Below are 16,219 nucleotides of genomic sequence, written 5' to 3' on the forward strand. Positions count from 1 at the left end.
GTCTGGAGGATAAGTTGCCCAGTTGCCCATAGCAACCAATCAGCTCACTTCTTTCATTTTTCACAAGGCCTCTACAAAATGAAAGAAGCGATCTGATTGGTTGCTATGGGCAACTGGTCAACCTTTCCCCTGGACAAGTTTTGATAAATCTCCCTCAATGTGAGGGAACTCTGCTGCCTACACCTACTATGGGGGACTATCTACTATGTTCCTGCCTAGCTTATATGGGGACAAACTACCAAACTAATAGGAGGGCTACCTACTAACTACATAGAGAGTTTTCATAGTGCCCCTGTGGATCCGCCACTGGGTGGAGGGGGTGCTGGCTACCTACTTGACTAACTCGCTGGCTACCTAACTTTGTACCTGGATGCCTAACTACTTACCTACATACCTGGTTATCTAACTATCTACCTACATACCTGGCTACCTAACTATGTACATACCTGGCCTTCATATATGGCTGCCTAACTACCTAGCTATTAACCTACCTACCTACCTACCTACCTACCTGGCTAGTCACCTACCTATATATCTGGCTTCCTGATTTACCTACCTAGTTAACTATTTACCTGGCTACCTACCTACCCATGCTTTTACTGTGCAGGACACTAAGGAGGGCATTATTTCAGTTTGTGGGCTTATAGATGAAAAGATTATGTAGAGGAGGGGAGGAGAATGGAAAAATGTCTAACATATTTGCCTTGCAGATGTTAAAAGATTGACATGGCGGTCTGATCTGGACGGAGAAGAAAACGAAAGAGGCCGCCACCGATCAAAAAAGACGTTATTGTGAGTCCCAATATGTAACTGTAATCACTTTTATGGTATACGCATCCTGTGTACAGCTGGTATCTACCGCCATATGGTCCTGTATATAATCATTTATATCGTATACAGATCCTGTGTAGTATACTGGTCTGTGTATAGTGATTTTATTCAGTACAGTATGGCGGTAGTATCTAGTGTATAGATTTACTCCTTGTATACTGGTATTATTGGTCATGGAAAATTATTTTCCCTACCTTAAAAGTGTTTCTTAGATATAAAATGTAGTTTATTTTGTGTGTAGGGGTGGTGGAGGGATTTGGGTAGAATAGGGGCAGAAGTGTGACCAGCATCAGAGCATCACAGGGGGTCCTTACTTCTTTTGGTCTGGGGGCCCTGAGTGTTGTCAGTCCACCCCTGTACACTAGTACTCTATTCATAAATAGTTACATTTATAGTAACAGTCTGGAAGGTTAAAAAAAAAGACGAGACTCTTTTTTTCTGTGTTGATCCAGAGAAAGGCAAAAAACCTTCATGAGGTCAATGCCAATTGCACCATGACAGAGGACAAATTTCTTCCTGACTCCAATATGGCATCAGAATAAATCTCTGGTTCAGCATTCTATCCACTAAAATATAGTATTCATAACCTGTAATATTATATTTTTCCAGAAAAACATCCAGGTCCCCCTTAAAGGACAACTGCAGCAGAAAACACTTATCCCTTATCCACAGGATAGGGGATATGTGTTTGATCGCGGGGGGATCCCCGCGATCTCCTAAATTGGGCCCCGACATTAGCGCTCAGTGTGAGCGCTAATGCGCGTAGAGTCGACCCTCCCCGTCCCCATACAGTTCCATGGAGGAGGTGTGTCGGCCGCTCCTGCACGGAGATCGCGTGGGGTCCCAGCGTTCAACCCCGCCGCGATCAAACACGATTATCCCCTATCCACAGTGTTTTCAGCTGCAGTTGTCCTTCAAACTTGTTTATTGAGTCAGACATCACAACATCATGTGGCAGAGAGTTCCATAGTCTTACTGCTCTTACAGTAAAGAATCTCTGTCTATGATGATGTGAAACCTTCTTTCCTAGATGTAGAGGATGCCCCCTTGTCATGGTTACCGGCCTAGATATAAAAATATAACTAGAAAGATCTCTGTACTGTCCATTCATATATTTGTACATTGTGATCAGATCTTCCCTAAGACGTCTTTTCTCTAAACTAAATAACCCCAAGTGTGATAACCTGTCTTGGTCCTGTAATCCTCCCATACCATTAATTATCTTTGCCGCCCTCCTCTATACCCTCTCCAGCTCAGCCATGTCCTTCTTATATACAGGTGCCCAAAATTGGACACCGTTTTTTTTCTACTGATTACTCCCTTGTATACAATTTTTTTCCCCCTGCCCTGTGTGTTTTGTTGAAGGTTTTGGATTTTCATATATAGTTATGGATACTAGATTTATGTCGGGATTTGTGTGATCAAGGGATTTATAGTAGACATAGGAAGGGATTTTCTGTCAATTGGCATCCGCCTCATGGGGGGAGGGGTTTGCCTTCCTTTGGATCAACATAATAGGGTTTTAGGTTGGACTCAATGGAATTTTTTTCAATCTTAGGCTCCTTTCACACAATATGTTGCTCCGTTTTAAAGACCCGTTATAATGTCCTGTTAAGAAAACCCTTAAAAACAGAATAACAGACGTTATTTGTGACGGGAGAAAACTGAGTGCATGTAACATTTTTTCTCCCGTCACAAATAACGTCCGTTATTCATAACGGGCTATAACGGGTGATAACGGATAATCAAAAAATCCCATAGACTTGAATGGGATTTTGTAACGGGTAGGGAAATGGGAACAATGTAACAGGTCTTTAAAACGGAGAAACATATAGTGTGAAAGGAGCCTTACAAACTTTGTTATTATGGTATAATTGTATTACATAACACCCTATAATACACTAATATACAGAGTGGGCCATTTATATGGATACACCTTAATAAAATAGGAATGGTTGGTGATATTAACTTCCTGTTTGTGGCACATTAGTATATGTGAGGGGGGAAACTTTTCAAGATGGGTGGTGACCATGGCGGCCACTTTGAAGTCGGCCATTTTGAATCCAACTTTTGTTTTTTCAATAGGAAGAGGGTCATGTGACACATCAAACTTATTGGGAATTTCACAAGAAAAACAATGATGTGCTTGGTTTTAACAAAAACTTTATTCTTTCATGAGTTATTTACAAGTTTCTGACCACTTATAAAATGTGTTCAATGTGCTGCCCATTGTGTTGGATTGTCAATGCAACCCTCTTCTCCCACTCTTCACACACTGAGAGCAACACCGCAGGAGAAATGCTAGCACAGGCTTCCAGTATCCGTATACACTGCTATATACTACTATATACACCGCAGGAGAAATGCTAACACAGGCTTCCAGTATCCGTATACACTGCTATATACTACTATATACACCGCAGGAGAAATGCTAACACAGGCTTCCAGTATCCGTATACACTGCTATATACTACTATATACACCGCAGGAGAAATGCTAGCACAGGCTTCCAGTATCCGTATACACTGCTATATACTACTATATACACCGCAGGAGAAATGCTAGCACAGGCTTCCAGTATCCGTATACACTGCTATATACTACTATATACACCGCAGGAGAAATGCTAGCACAGGCTTCCAGTATCCATATACACTGCTATATACTACTATATACACCGCAGGAGAAATGCTAGCACAGGCTTCCAGTATCCGTATACACTGCTATATACTACTATATACACCGCAGGAGAAATGCTAGCACAGGCTTCCAGTATCCGTATACACTGCTATATACTACTATATACACTGCAGGAGAAATGCTAGCACAGGCTTCCAGTATCTGTAGTTTCAGGTGCTGCACATCTCGTATCTTCACAGCCTAGACAATTGCCTTCAGATGACCCCAAAGATAAAAGTCTAAGGGGGTCAGATCAGGAGACCTTGGGGGCCATTCAACTGGCCCACGATGACCAATCCACTTTCCAGGATACTGTTCATCTAGGAATGCTCGGACCTGACACCCATAATGTGGTGGTCACCATCTTGCTGGAAAAACTCAGGGAACGTGCCAGCTTCAGTGCATAAAGAGGGAAACACATCATCATGTAGCAATTTCGCATATCCAGTGGCCTTGAGGTTTCCATTGATGAAGAATGGCCCCACTATCTTTGTACCCCATATACCACATCATACCATCATACCATAAATTTTTGTGTTCCAACAGTCTTGGAGGGATCTATCCAATGTGGGTTAGTATCAGACCAATAGCGGTGGTTTTGTTTGTTAACTTCACTATTCACATAAGTTTGCCTCATCACTGAACAAAATCTTCTGCGTAAACTGAGGGTCCTGTTCCAATTTTAGTTTTGCCCATTCTGCAGCACCTGAAACTACGGATACTGGAAGCCTGTGCTAGCATTTCTCCTGCGGTGTATATAGTAGTATATAGCAGTGTATACGGATACTGGAAGCCTGTGCTAGCATTTCTCCTGCGGTGTATATAGTAGTATATAGCAGTGTATACGGATACTGGAAGCCTGTGCTAGCATTTCTCCTGCGGTGTATATAGTAGTATATAGCAGTGTATACGGATACTGGAAGCCTGTGCTAGCATTTCTCCTGCGGTGTATATAGTAGTATATAGCAGTGTATATGGATACTGGAAGCCTGTGCTAGCATTTCTCCTGCGGTGTTGCTATCAGTGTGTGAAGAGTGGGAGAAGAGGGTTGCATTGACAATCCAACACAATGGGCAGCACATTGAACATATTTTATAAGTGGTCAGAAACTTGTAAATAACTCATGGAAGAATAAAGTTATGTTAAAACCAAGCACAACATTGTTTTTCTTGTGAAATTCCCAATAAGTTTGATGTGTCACATGACCCTCTTCCTATTGAAAAAACTAAAGTTGGATTCAAAATGGCCGACTTCAAAATGGCCGCCATGGTCACCACCCATCTTGAAAAGTTTCCTCCCTCACATATACTAATGTGCCACATACAGGAAGTTAATATCACCAACCAATCCCATTTTATTAAGGTGAATCCATATAAATGGCCCACCCTGTACAATATAACAATGATACAAAAAAACAAGAAACTCAAAATCGACTGCCAATGTATCCATGCTCAGATCTGCACGTGCCTCATTCCATTCAATGAGCCAAATGTAGTCACCTAGTGACTACATTTGGTCGTTTTTCAAGTGTATCCAAATTTTAGTTTGGACTGAAAAAACGCAGCAGACCACATTTTGGCTCAGTGAACTTAACGGAGCCCATTCCGAATCCACCGTGGACACATCTGCAGCCGATCTTGACCACTTAACCGAGTCTCGGGGGCACAAATCAACATGTGAATTCAGCCTAAGATAAATATTGTCTGGAGAACAGGGCGATCTGGCTACAGTTTCCCAATCTCTGAATATATGACTTCTCTGTGTTATTATAAAGTCCTCCAGAATTTCTTTTTCTCTTTTCTCCTCTTCAGAGTCACCGAGACAAAAGTTTAATTACCAAGATATGAATAATTTTATACTTTTCTTATTCGATATTCTATTTCAGCTGTAATCTTTTATGTAATTATGGAGTTTATCTCGTATTACTTGGATTAATGTTGAGAGTCGCTGTTAAAGTAAGAAAGAAACCAATCTGAAAACTGAGATAAGTGGTGGGAATAATGATAGAATAATAAGATCCTATTAAATAGTAACATAGTTACAGGGACTAGAAAAAAATCTGAAAAAGATCCTACTAGACGCACAAGATCAGTTATACACCTACAATTTCTACCCATATAACCATATATGCCATAAATGTCTGCTAGCTGTGAATCCTACCACTGGGCCCCAAACTACCTCAAAATGTAACCCCCATCCCCCCTTCAGAATCCTCAGGTTATGACTTATCACCCTGAGGACAAAAGGATCGGGAAGCTGAATTCTAACCAGATCAAATCCTTCTTTCCTCAAACATCTGCCAGGAGAGGAGATTTCGGAGGCCACCACATACACTAAAGGAGATTTCGGAGCCCACCGCATACACTAAAGGAGATTTCGGAGCCCGCCGCATACACTAAAGGAGATTTCGGAGGCCACCACATACACTAAAGGAGATTTCGGAGCCCACCACATACACTAAAGGAGATTTCGGAGGCCACCACATACACTAAAGGAGATTTCGGAGGCCACCACATACACTAAAGGAGATTTCGGAGGCCACCACATACACTAAAGGAGATTTCGGAGGCCACCACATACACTAAAGGAGATTTCGGAGGCCACCACATACACTAAAGGAGATTTCGGAGCCCACCACATACACTAAAGGAGATTTCGGAGGCCACCACATACACTAAAGGAGATTTCGGAGCCCACCACATACACTAAAGGAGATTTCGGAGCCCACCGCATACACTAAAGGAGATTTCGGAGCCCACCGCATACACTAAAGGAGATTTCGGAGCCCACCGCATACACTAAAGGAGATTTCGGAGGCCACCACATACACTAAAGGAGATTTCGGAGGCCACCACATACACTAAAGGAGATTTCGGAGCCCACCACATACACTAAAGGAGATTTCGGAGGCCACCACATACACTAAAGGAGATTTCGGAGGCCACCACATACACTAAAGGAGATTTCGGAGCCCACCACATACACTAAAGGAGATTTCGGAGCCCACCGCATACACTAAAGGAGATTTCGGAGCCCACCGCATACACTAAAGGAGATTTCGGAGGCCACCACACACACTAGATGGTCAGCAGGTCCAGCTGTATTCAGTGGGTTCGCCGACACTTATCTAATGTGTATGGCCAGATTGAGTGAGAAGAAGCCAAATCCATTTAACCTATGCTGAATATCCAATCATGTGTGTAGCGGGGAGAACAACATGTACTTATTAGCTGATGTGCCACCTCTAGGGGCCTTATCAGAAATTTTAAGCAGGAAACAATTAACTGAGAAATATGAGCAATAAGGAAGAAGAAGAAGAACCCAAAATGGAAAGCAAATAAGGTCACAATGTGGATAGCAATAACCCTCGTAAGGGTACATCCACACATAGTATCTTAGTTAGCCTCAGGGGAGGTGTATAATAACATAGAGATAGCAGCTGCAGTATACAGATAGTAGTTATACACCTCCCCCGGCTCTATCTGTATACTGCTGCTATCTCTATGGGATCACAATATATAGTAGTTATACACTTCCCACTCAGCTCTCTCTGTATACTGCTGCTGCTATCTCTATAGGATCAGGATATATAGTAGTTATACACTCCCCCCCCCCCCCCAGCTCTATCTGTATACTGCTGCTATCTTTATGGGATCAGAATATATAGTAGTTATACAGCTCCCCTCCAACTCTATCTGTATATATATGATACATAGTAGATATACCCCTCCCCCAGCTCTATGTATCATATATACAGATGGAGGGGAGATGTATAACTACTATATATCCTGATCCTATAGAGATAGCAGCAGTATACGGATAGAGCAGGGGTAGATGTATAGCTACTATATATCACAGATACAGATAGAGCTGGAGGGGAGGTGTATAACTACTATATATCCTTATCCCATAGAAATAGTAGCAGCAGTATAGAGCTTGAAGGAGGCGTATAAATACTGAGGTGAGGGTGTGATGAGGGCAGATGTTATTACCCTAGGGTGTGATGGCATTAACCCCTTCTATTCATGATGCCAGGGCGTGGTTAACCTCTGCACCACTCGGGGTATGGCCACTGAATCCTGGGCCAGGCGTGGACAAATAATGACTCTGATGCCAAGTTATGGAACAACGGCAGCTTTACTGAGGCAGACAGATGGAATAGTCTTTACAGCTCAGTTAGGCCCAGTGAGATGACCAGTGACTAGGAGACTAGCGGGCTCGCTGGGACTTGTAGTGGACTTGGACGGAATGCTGCAGACCCACGCTGAATTTAGACAGACTTGACTAGACTTCACCCCTTGTGTAGCTTATCAGGCTTTGACGTTCACCTGTGGGGCACTTGGTTGGTGGAAGCGTGGCTGCGTGGTTAAGCTTTGGGTCTCCTCAGGACACCAGACACTCTCAGGTCTGGACTGTTCTGTTCCTCAGCAAGGTCTCAAACTGAAACTCAAGAGCTCCTCCCAGGTATACAGTATATGGGAGAACTTTGGGGAGTCCTATAGGTCACCACACAAGTCACCTGGTCACTGACACCTTCCCTGGTTACAAGACTTAGTAACAAGATTTAAAGGGGTATTCCAGGCAAAAAAATTTTTTTTATATATATATCAACTGGCTCCGGAAAGTTAAACAGATTTGTAAATTACTTCTATTAAAAAATCTTAATCCTTCCAATAGTTATTAGCTTCTGAAGTTTTCTGTCTAACTGCTCAATGATGATGTCACGTCCCGGGAGCTGTGCATGATGGGAAAATATCCCCATAGGAACTGCACAGCTCCTGGGATGTGAGTCATCAGAAAGAAGTTAGACAGAAAACAGCAACTCAACTTCAGAAGCTAATAACTATTGGAGGGATTAAGATTTTTTAATAGAAGTAATTTAAAAATCTGTTTAACTTTCCGGAGCCAGTTGTTATATAAAAAACAGTTTTGGCCTGGAATACCCCTTTAAAGGCATACGAACATTATAAAGACATTCTCATATATAACATAAGGCACTTATTAACCATTTGAGATATATACAATAAGGACGGACTCAGGGGACACTGAGATAGAGTCCGTCACACAGGGCAGAAACGGTACAGGAGTGCAACTTTTGTGCTTGGCCACCACATTACTATATATCCTGATCCCATAGAGATAGCAGCAGTATACAGATAAAGCTGGAGGGATAACTACTATGTATCTTAAGAGATATATCTTGATCAGATGGAGCTGGGTGGGGAGGGATCTGAGAGCTAGAAGGAGAGATGTGGTAAGTGATGACATCTTCCTGTAGTCCACAGGAAGTCAGAGTCTGATAACCTGTTGTAACCATTAAACATGGAAGGATTTGGAAAGTCAGACTGGTGATCACATGACCAAGTAAGAGTAATAAAACGCCTAGATGCAGCTGTGCTGGAATAAAAAAAATTAGGAAAATGCTCCAAAGCGCGAGTTATCTCGTTGTACTGCAAGTTAGAGTAATATGCAGTAGATCAATAGCAATTACAATAATCATATACACGTTACATAACTGAAATCTCCAATAATAAACACAGCAGGAAATGAGTAATAATATTACAGAGGGAAAAAACATAGTAAAATCTGCAAATATGATTTACTCTGTGACAGTGATCTCCTTCTGTGGTTTTCCTGGTGTCTAGTGGTCCCATTACTGGCAGATATCTCCCAGTTATGATGCGGACCACCTCCCCTCCAGCTCTATCTGTACACTGCTTCTATCTCTATGGGATCAGGATATATAGTAGCTATACACCTTTTGACACATTGCATTTTTTTTTACGCATTTTTCTGTTTTTGCTGTAATTTTCTAATAAATTCCAGCAAAAATGAACTATTTTACCACAATTGGGCAAATTACTGTAAATGTGTCATTTTTACAGCAATTTTGGAAAATCTGTCAAAATTTTGTAATGAGAAAAATTCTGTAAAAGTTTAACATGCGAACACAGCCTAAAAGACTTTAAATTTTCATAAAACACCTTAAGGGCTCGTTCACACGGGCAGATCCACAGTGTATTTTACGTTGCGGATCCGCCGACGATGGACTCCGACATTGTGACTCAGATGTGCCTGCTCGGAGCGGCAATCTGCCACTATGAGCAGACACACTGAGATGTGCGAGTAGCCGTGCGCATGCGCAGTATAGTATTTCAGTGATAGATCTTCAATTAGTATGGCTAAAAACTCATGTGCCTTCTTGAATACATAAAAAGACACCTGTCCACGGGTTGTGTCTGGTATTGTAGCTTTTAGGTCCATTGTAGTGAATGGAACTGAGCTGCAATGCCATACACAAGCTGTGGGAAGATGTGGTGCTGTTTCTTTATCCACTTTACAACCACTTTAGTATTACAGAATGGGATCAGCAAAAGGACATTATAGCCAAACTAATTGAAAATTCTCCAATAAAGCCCTATATTTTTAGATCTCATTGATGTTTTACAGCTGCTGTCTCCCAGTGAACTGTTACAGAATTTTATTTGATTCCCTTTTATTGATAGGGTGTGATGCTCATCCTCACTTAGATACATCTCAGCGCCCATCTGTGGGATATAATTATTCATTACGACAATCTAATGGATTTTTACTGATTTTGCTTTTGCATCTAACAGACTGTTTACGAGCACAGAAAAGCTGAGCTGTGGGAAATTACTTACATAGTGAAAAGTCGGCGAATTCGGGCAAACCAGAGGAAGCGCAGAGCTGGTAAAAGATGTGGTAGTTCCTCTCTTCCTCCGCCTGGAAACGCAACAGAAGAGGAATTGTGAAACAAACAGTAAGTTGTTTGAAGTATGTATCTATATATGTATTTAAGTCAATCAACTTACAGATCACAAAAAAAGTTGTCATAGCCCCATATGAACATGCCCTAAAGGGAATCTGTCCCCAGTGAAATCCCTTTAAAGTGTTCCTGGCATTATAAAAAGAAATGTAGTAGGTCATAAAAAATGATCCAATGTTTTTATTGGTCGGGATCTGAGTGTTCAAACCCTGACCGACCAGTAGAGCGAGCTGGGAGAAGTGCGCATTCTCTTTTGGACTTAACGTGACCAGGACGGTCTCATGATATACCGTATATACTTGAGTATAAGCAGAGTTTTTCAGCACGATTTTTCGTGCTGAAAACGCCCCCCTCGGCTTATACTCGAGTGAACTATCCGCCTGTCAATCCCTTCATCAGTGGTCTTCAACCTGCGGACCTCCAGAGGTTGCAAAACTACAGATCCCAGCCTGCCATCGGCTGTCCGGGCATGCTGGGTGTCGTAGTTTTGAAACCTCTGGAGGTCCGCAGGTTGAAGACCACTGAAGCCTTCATCATCATCCAGCCCCCCCCCCCCCTTTTTTTTATACTCACCTCCCCTCGGCGGGAAGTTAGGGTGAGCTGGTCCAGGCTATCTATGCTGCAGGGACCCTGGACGGTCCCTGCAGCATAGATGGCCCGGACCAGCTCACCCTAACTTCCCGCCGAGTGGAGGGGAGTACAAAACAAAAGGGGGGGGGCTGGATGATGACGAAGGCTTCAGTGGTCTTCAACCTGCGGACCTCCAGAGGTTTCAAAACTATAACACCCAGCATGCCCGGACAGCCAATGGCTGTCCGGGCATGCTGGGAGTTGTAGTTTTGCAACATCTGGAGGTCAGCAGGTTGAAGTCCACTGATGAAGGGATTGACAGGCGGTGATGATGACGGGGGTCTGGATGATGATGGGGGTCTGGATGATTACATGGGGGGGGGATGATGTATTTCCCACCCTAGGCTTATAGTCGAGTCAATAACTTTTCCTGGGTTTTTGGGGTAAAATTAGGGGCCTCGGCTTATATTCGGGTCGGCTTATACTCGAGTATATACGGTAAGTCTGTTTTGCTCACAGTAACACAGAGCTGGAAGGGAAGCACGCAGTCGCATGGCTCTTTCTGCGATCAATCTACTGATCGGTCAGGGCATGAACAATTAGACATTATCCGATAAAAACTGGAACATTTAAAAAAGCGTCTGAGATATCCACAGTACTGCACTTTAGCCAATGTTATAGCACCCAAGCAATCTGAATTCCCCCAATATTGTGCATCATATAAATGTATCCTTCTCTGCCACTCCTTCTTCTCCTACTCCCACTACAGCAAAATTTTAAATTTTTGCCATTCTGCCTGGGCTGCTGCAATAAAAATAATCTTTAACTCACTCAACAGCCTACCATTCTCCAACCCCGGTTTTCTTTTGGCTTTTGGTGCCCTATATATCACAGTGCATACACCTAATCGCCGGCCTCAGCAATGTCCGCCTTAGCTGGTGATAGGCTGTGCGGCAGTGTGATGTAACAGGTCCGAGCACTAGAAAGAAGGCTGGGCCCAGGCTCAATACATCACACTGCCGCTCAGCCTATCCCTGGTTGAGGTGGACATTGCTGTGGCCGGCGATTAGCCCAGCGCAGTATGACGTGTCCGATATCAAATAAAGGAAGAATACCGGAGCCAGAGCACGGAGAACAATTCCACCAACACCAGGGAGCAGCAAAATGAATTTAAATGGGCACTGTTAGATAAAAAAAAAATGTATATGTTGTTCATCTTGACAAAACATTAACCTTTCTAATATACATTCTAAAAAAAAAATGTATATGTTGTTCATCTTGACAAAACATTAACCTTTCTAATATACATTCTAAAAATGTATCTCCTTTCATAAAAATCAAGGCTAATAAAAAGACCACTAGGGGTCCCCATACCATCCAGAACATAATTCTGTCTGGCTGCAGCATAAGGGTGGGACTAGTACTCCTCTGTGCTCACTCCTGTCCTATCAGACTGCAACATGAAAACGGAAAAGAGGAGGTTACAGAGCAGCCTGCAGTGATTGGATAAAGAGACCCAGGACAGCACAGCAGACTTAGGGAGGAAGTGAAAGTATGGTGAGTGAGGGCGGGCCCAGTGCTTGCCTTGGACACACCCCTTCCATAGCAGTGGATGTCAGAATAAGTGAGCGGAAGAAGAGAGGGATTTGTGAGGCAGGTAAAGCATCTGCATAACATATATATATATATATATATATATATATATATATATATATATATGTATATATATATGTTACGCCGAGCGCTCCGGCTCCCCGCTCCTCCCCGGAGCGCTCGCAACATCCTCGCTACGGCAGCGCCCCGGTCAGATCCACTGACCGGGTGCGCTGCGATACCGCCTCCAGCCGGGATGCGATTCGCGATGCGGGTGGCGCCCGCTCGCGATGCGCACCCTGGCTTCCGTACCTGACTCGCTCTCCCTCGGTCCTGTCCCGGCGCGCGCGGCCCCGCTCCCTAGGGCGCGCGCGCGCCGGGTCTCTGCGATTTAAAGGGCCACTGCGCCACTGATTGGCGCAGTGGTTCCAATTAGTGTGTTCACCTGTGCACTCCCTATGTATACCTCACTTCCCCTGCACTCCCTCGCCGGATCTTGTTGCCCTTGTGCCTAGTGAAAGCGTTCCCTTGTGTGTTCCTAGCCTGAGTTCCAGACCTCCTGCCGTTGCCCCTGACTACGATCCTTGCTGCCTGCCCCGACCTTCTGCTACGTCCGACCTTGCTTTTGTCTACTCCCTTGTACCGCGCCTATCTTCAGCAGTCAGAGAGGTTGAGCCGTTGCTAGTGGATACGACCTGGTTACTACCGCCGCAGCAAGACCATCCCGCTTTGCGGCGGACTCTGGTGAACACCAGTAGTGACTTAGAACCGGTCCACTAGCACGGTCCACGCCAATCCCTCTCTGGCACAGAGGATCCACCTCCTGCCAGCCGGCATCGTGACAGTAGATCCGGCCATGGATCCCGCTGAAGTTCCTCTGCCAGTTGTCGCCGACCTCACCACGGTGGTCGCCCAGCAGTCACAACAGATAGCGCAACAAGGCCATCAGCTGTCTCAACTGACCGTGATGCTTCAGCAGCTACTACCACAGCTTCAGCAATCATCTCCTCCGCCAGCTCCTGCACCTCCTCCGCAGCGAGTGGCCGCTTCCAGCCTACTACTATCCTTGCCGGATAAATTTGATGGGGACTCTAAGTTTTGCCGTGGCTTTCTTTCACAATGTTCCCTGCACTTGGAGATGATGTCGGACCAGTTTCCTACTGAAAGGTCTAAGGTGGCTTTCGTAGTCAGCCTTCTGTCTGGAAAAGCTCTGTCATGGGCCACACCGCTCTGGGACCGCAATGACCCCGTCACTGCCTCTGTACACTCCTTCTTCTCGGAAATTCGAAGTGTCTTTGAGGAACCTGCCCGAGCCTCTTCTGCTGAGACTGCCCTGCTGAACCTGGTCCAGGGTAATTCTTCCGTTGGCGAGTACGCCATACAATTCCGTACTCTTGCTTCCGAATTGTCCTGGAATGATGAGGCCTACTGCGCGACCTTTAAAAAAGGCCTATCCAGCAACATTAAAGATGTTCTGGCCGCACGAGAAATTCCTGCTAACCTACATGAACTCATTCATCTAGCCACTCGCATTGACATGCGTTTTTCCGAAAGGCGTCAGGAGCTGTACTGTGCCGGTACCGAACACTTCCTGAAGGATTGTCCTATCCGTCCTCCCCGCCTGGAAAGACGTACGCTGACTCCGCACAAAGGTGAAACAGTCCTTGATGTCAACTCTGCTTCTCCACGTCTTACTGTGCCTGTGCGGATATCTGCCTCTACCTTCGCCTTCTCCACTAAGGCCTTCTTGGATTCCGGATCTGCAGGAAACTTTATTTTGGCCTCTCTCATCAACAGGTTCAACATCCCAGTGACCAGTCTCGCCAGACCCCTCTACATCAATTGCGTTAACAATGAAAGATTGGACTGTGCCGTGCGTTACCGCACGGAACCCCTCCTAATGTGCATCGGACCTCATCACGAAAAAATTGAGTTTTTGGTCCTCTCCAATTGCACTTCCGAAATTCTCCTTGGACTACCATGGCTTCAACGCCATTCCCCAACCCTTGATTGGTCCACAGGAGAGATCAAGAGCTGGGGTACCTCTTGTTTCAAAGACTGCCTTAAACCGGTTCCCAATACTCCCTGCCGTGACCCTGTGGTTCCCCCTGTAACCGGTCTCCCTAAGGCCTATATGGACTATGCTGACGTATTTTGCAAAAAACAAGCTGAGACTCTACCTCCTCACAGGCCTTATGACTGTCCTATTGACCTCCTCCCGGGCACTACTCCACCCCGGGGCAGAATTTATCCTCTGTCCGCCCCAGAGACTCTTGCTATGTCTGAGTACATCCAGGAAAATTTAAAAAAGGGGTTTATCCGCAAATCCTCCTCTCCTGCCGGAGCTGGATTTTTCTTTGTGTCCAAAAAAGATGGCTCCCTGCGTCCTTGCATTGACTACCGCGGACTTAATAAAATCACGGTAAAGAACCGCTACCCTCTACCTCTTATCTCTGAACTCTTTGATCGCCTCCAAGGTGCCCACATCTTTACCAAACTGGACTTAAGAGGTGCTTATAATCTCATCCGCATCAGGGAGGGAGACGAATGGAAAACGGCATTTAACACTAGAGATGGACACTTTGAGTATCTGGTCATGCCCTTTGGCCTGTGCAACGCCCCTGCCGTCTTCCAAGACTTTGTTAATGAAATTTTTCGTGATCGCTTATATTCCTGTGTTGTTGTGTATCTGGACGATATTCTGATTTTTTCTGCCAACCTAGAAGAACACCGCCAGCATGTCCGCATGGTTCTTCAGAGACTTCGAGACAATCAACTTTATGCCAAAATGGAGAAATGTCTGTTTGAATGTCAATCTCTTCCTTTCCTAGGATACTTGGTCTCTGGCCAGGGACTACAAATGGACCCAGACAAACTCTCTGCCGTCTTAGATTGGCCACGCCCCTCCGGACTCCGTGCTATCCAACGTTTTTTGGGGTTCGCCAATTATTACAGACAATTTATTCCACATTTTTCCACCATTGTGGCTCCTATCGTGGCTTTAACCAAGAAGAATGCCAATCCTAAGTCATGGCCTCCTCAAGCGGAAGACGCCTTTAAACGGCTCAAGTCTGCCTTTTCTTCTGCTCCCGTGCTCTCCAGACCTGATCCATCTAAACCCTTCCTATTGGAGGTTGATGCCTCCTCAGTAGGAGCTGGAGCGGTTCTTCTACAAAAAAATTCTTCTGGGCATGCTGTTACTTGTGGTTTTTTTTCTAGGACCTTCTCTCCGGCGGAGAGGAACTACTCCATCGGGGATCGAGAGCTACTGGCCATTAAATTAGCACTTGAGGAATGGAGGCATCTGCTGGAGGGATCAAAATTTCCAGTTATTATTTACACCGATCACAAGAATCTCTCCTATCTCCAGTCTGCCCAACGGCTGAACCCTCGCCAGGCCAGGTGGTCTCTGTTCTTTGCCCGGTTTAATTTTGAAATTCACTTTCGCCCTGCCGACAAGAACATTAGGGCCGATGCTCTCTCTCGTTCCTCGGATGCCTCGGAAGTAGAGCTCTCTCCGCAACACATCATTCCTCCTGACTGCCTGATCTCCACCTCTCCAGCCTCCATCAGGCAAACTCCTCCAGGGAAGACCTTCGTCTCTCCACGCCATCGCCTCGGAATCCTCAAATGGGGTCACTCCTCCCATCTCGCAGGCCATGCGGGCATCAAGAAATCCTTGCAACTCATCTCTCGTTTCTATTGGTGGCCGACTCTGGAGACGGATGTTGTTGATTTTGTGCGGGCCTGCACTATCTG

At 44.9% G+C, this 16,219-nt stretch overlaps 1 protein-coding gene across 4 annotated transcripts in view; it reads right to left on the bottom strand.

The window, feature by feature from the left end:
• Positions 1–16,219, bottom strand: part of MYO5B (myosin VB) — a 305,150-nt gene that overhangs the window by 124,640 nt on the left and 164,291 nt on the right. For all 4 annotated transcript variants that reach the window (XM_056543990.1, XM_056543976.1, XM_056543998.1 and 1 more), the window contains one exon: positions 10,173–10,254. In XM_056543990.1, the coding sequence (XP_056399965.1) occupies positions 10,173–10,254 (82 nt within the window). The remainder of the gene's footprint in view (positions 1–10,172; positions 10,255–16,219) is intronic.

This window comes from Hyla sarda, chromosome 1 (genome assembly GCF_029499605.1).
Source record: "Hyla sarda isolate aHylSar1 chromosome 1, aHylSar1.hap1, whole genome shotgun sequence".
Lineage (NCBI taxonomy): Eukaryota > Metazoa > Chordata > Amphibia > Anura > Hylidae > Hyla > Hyla sarda.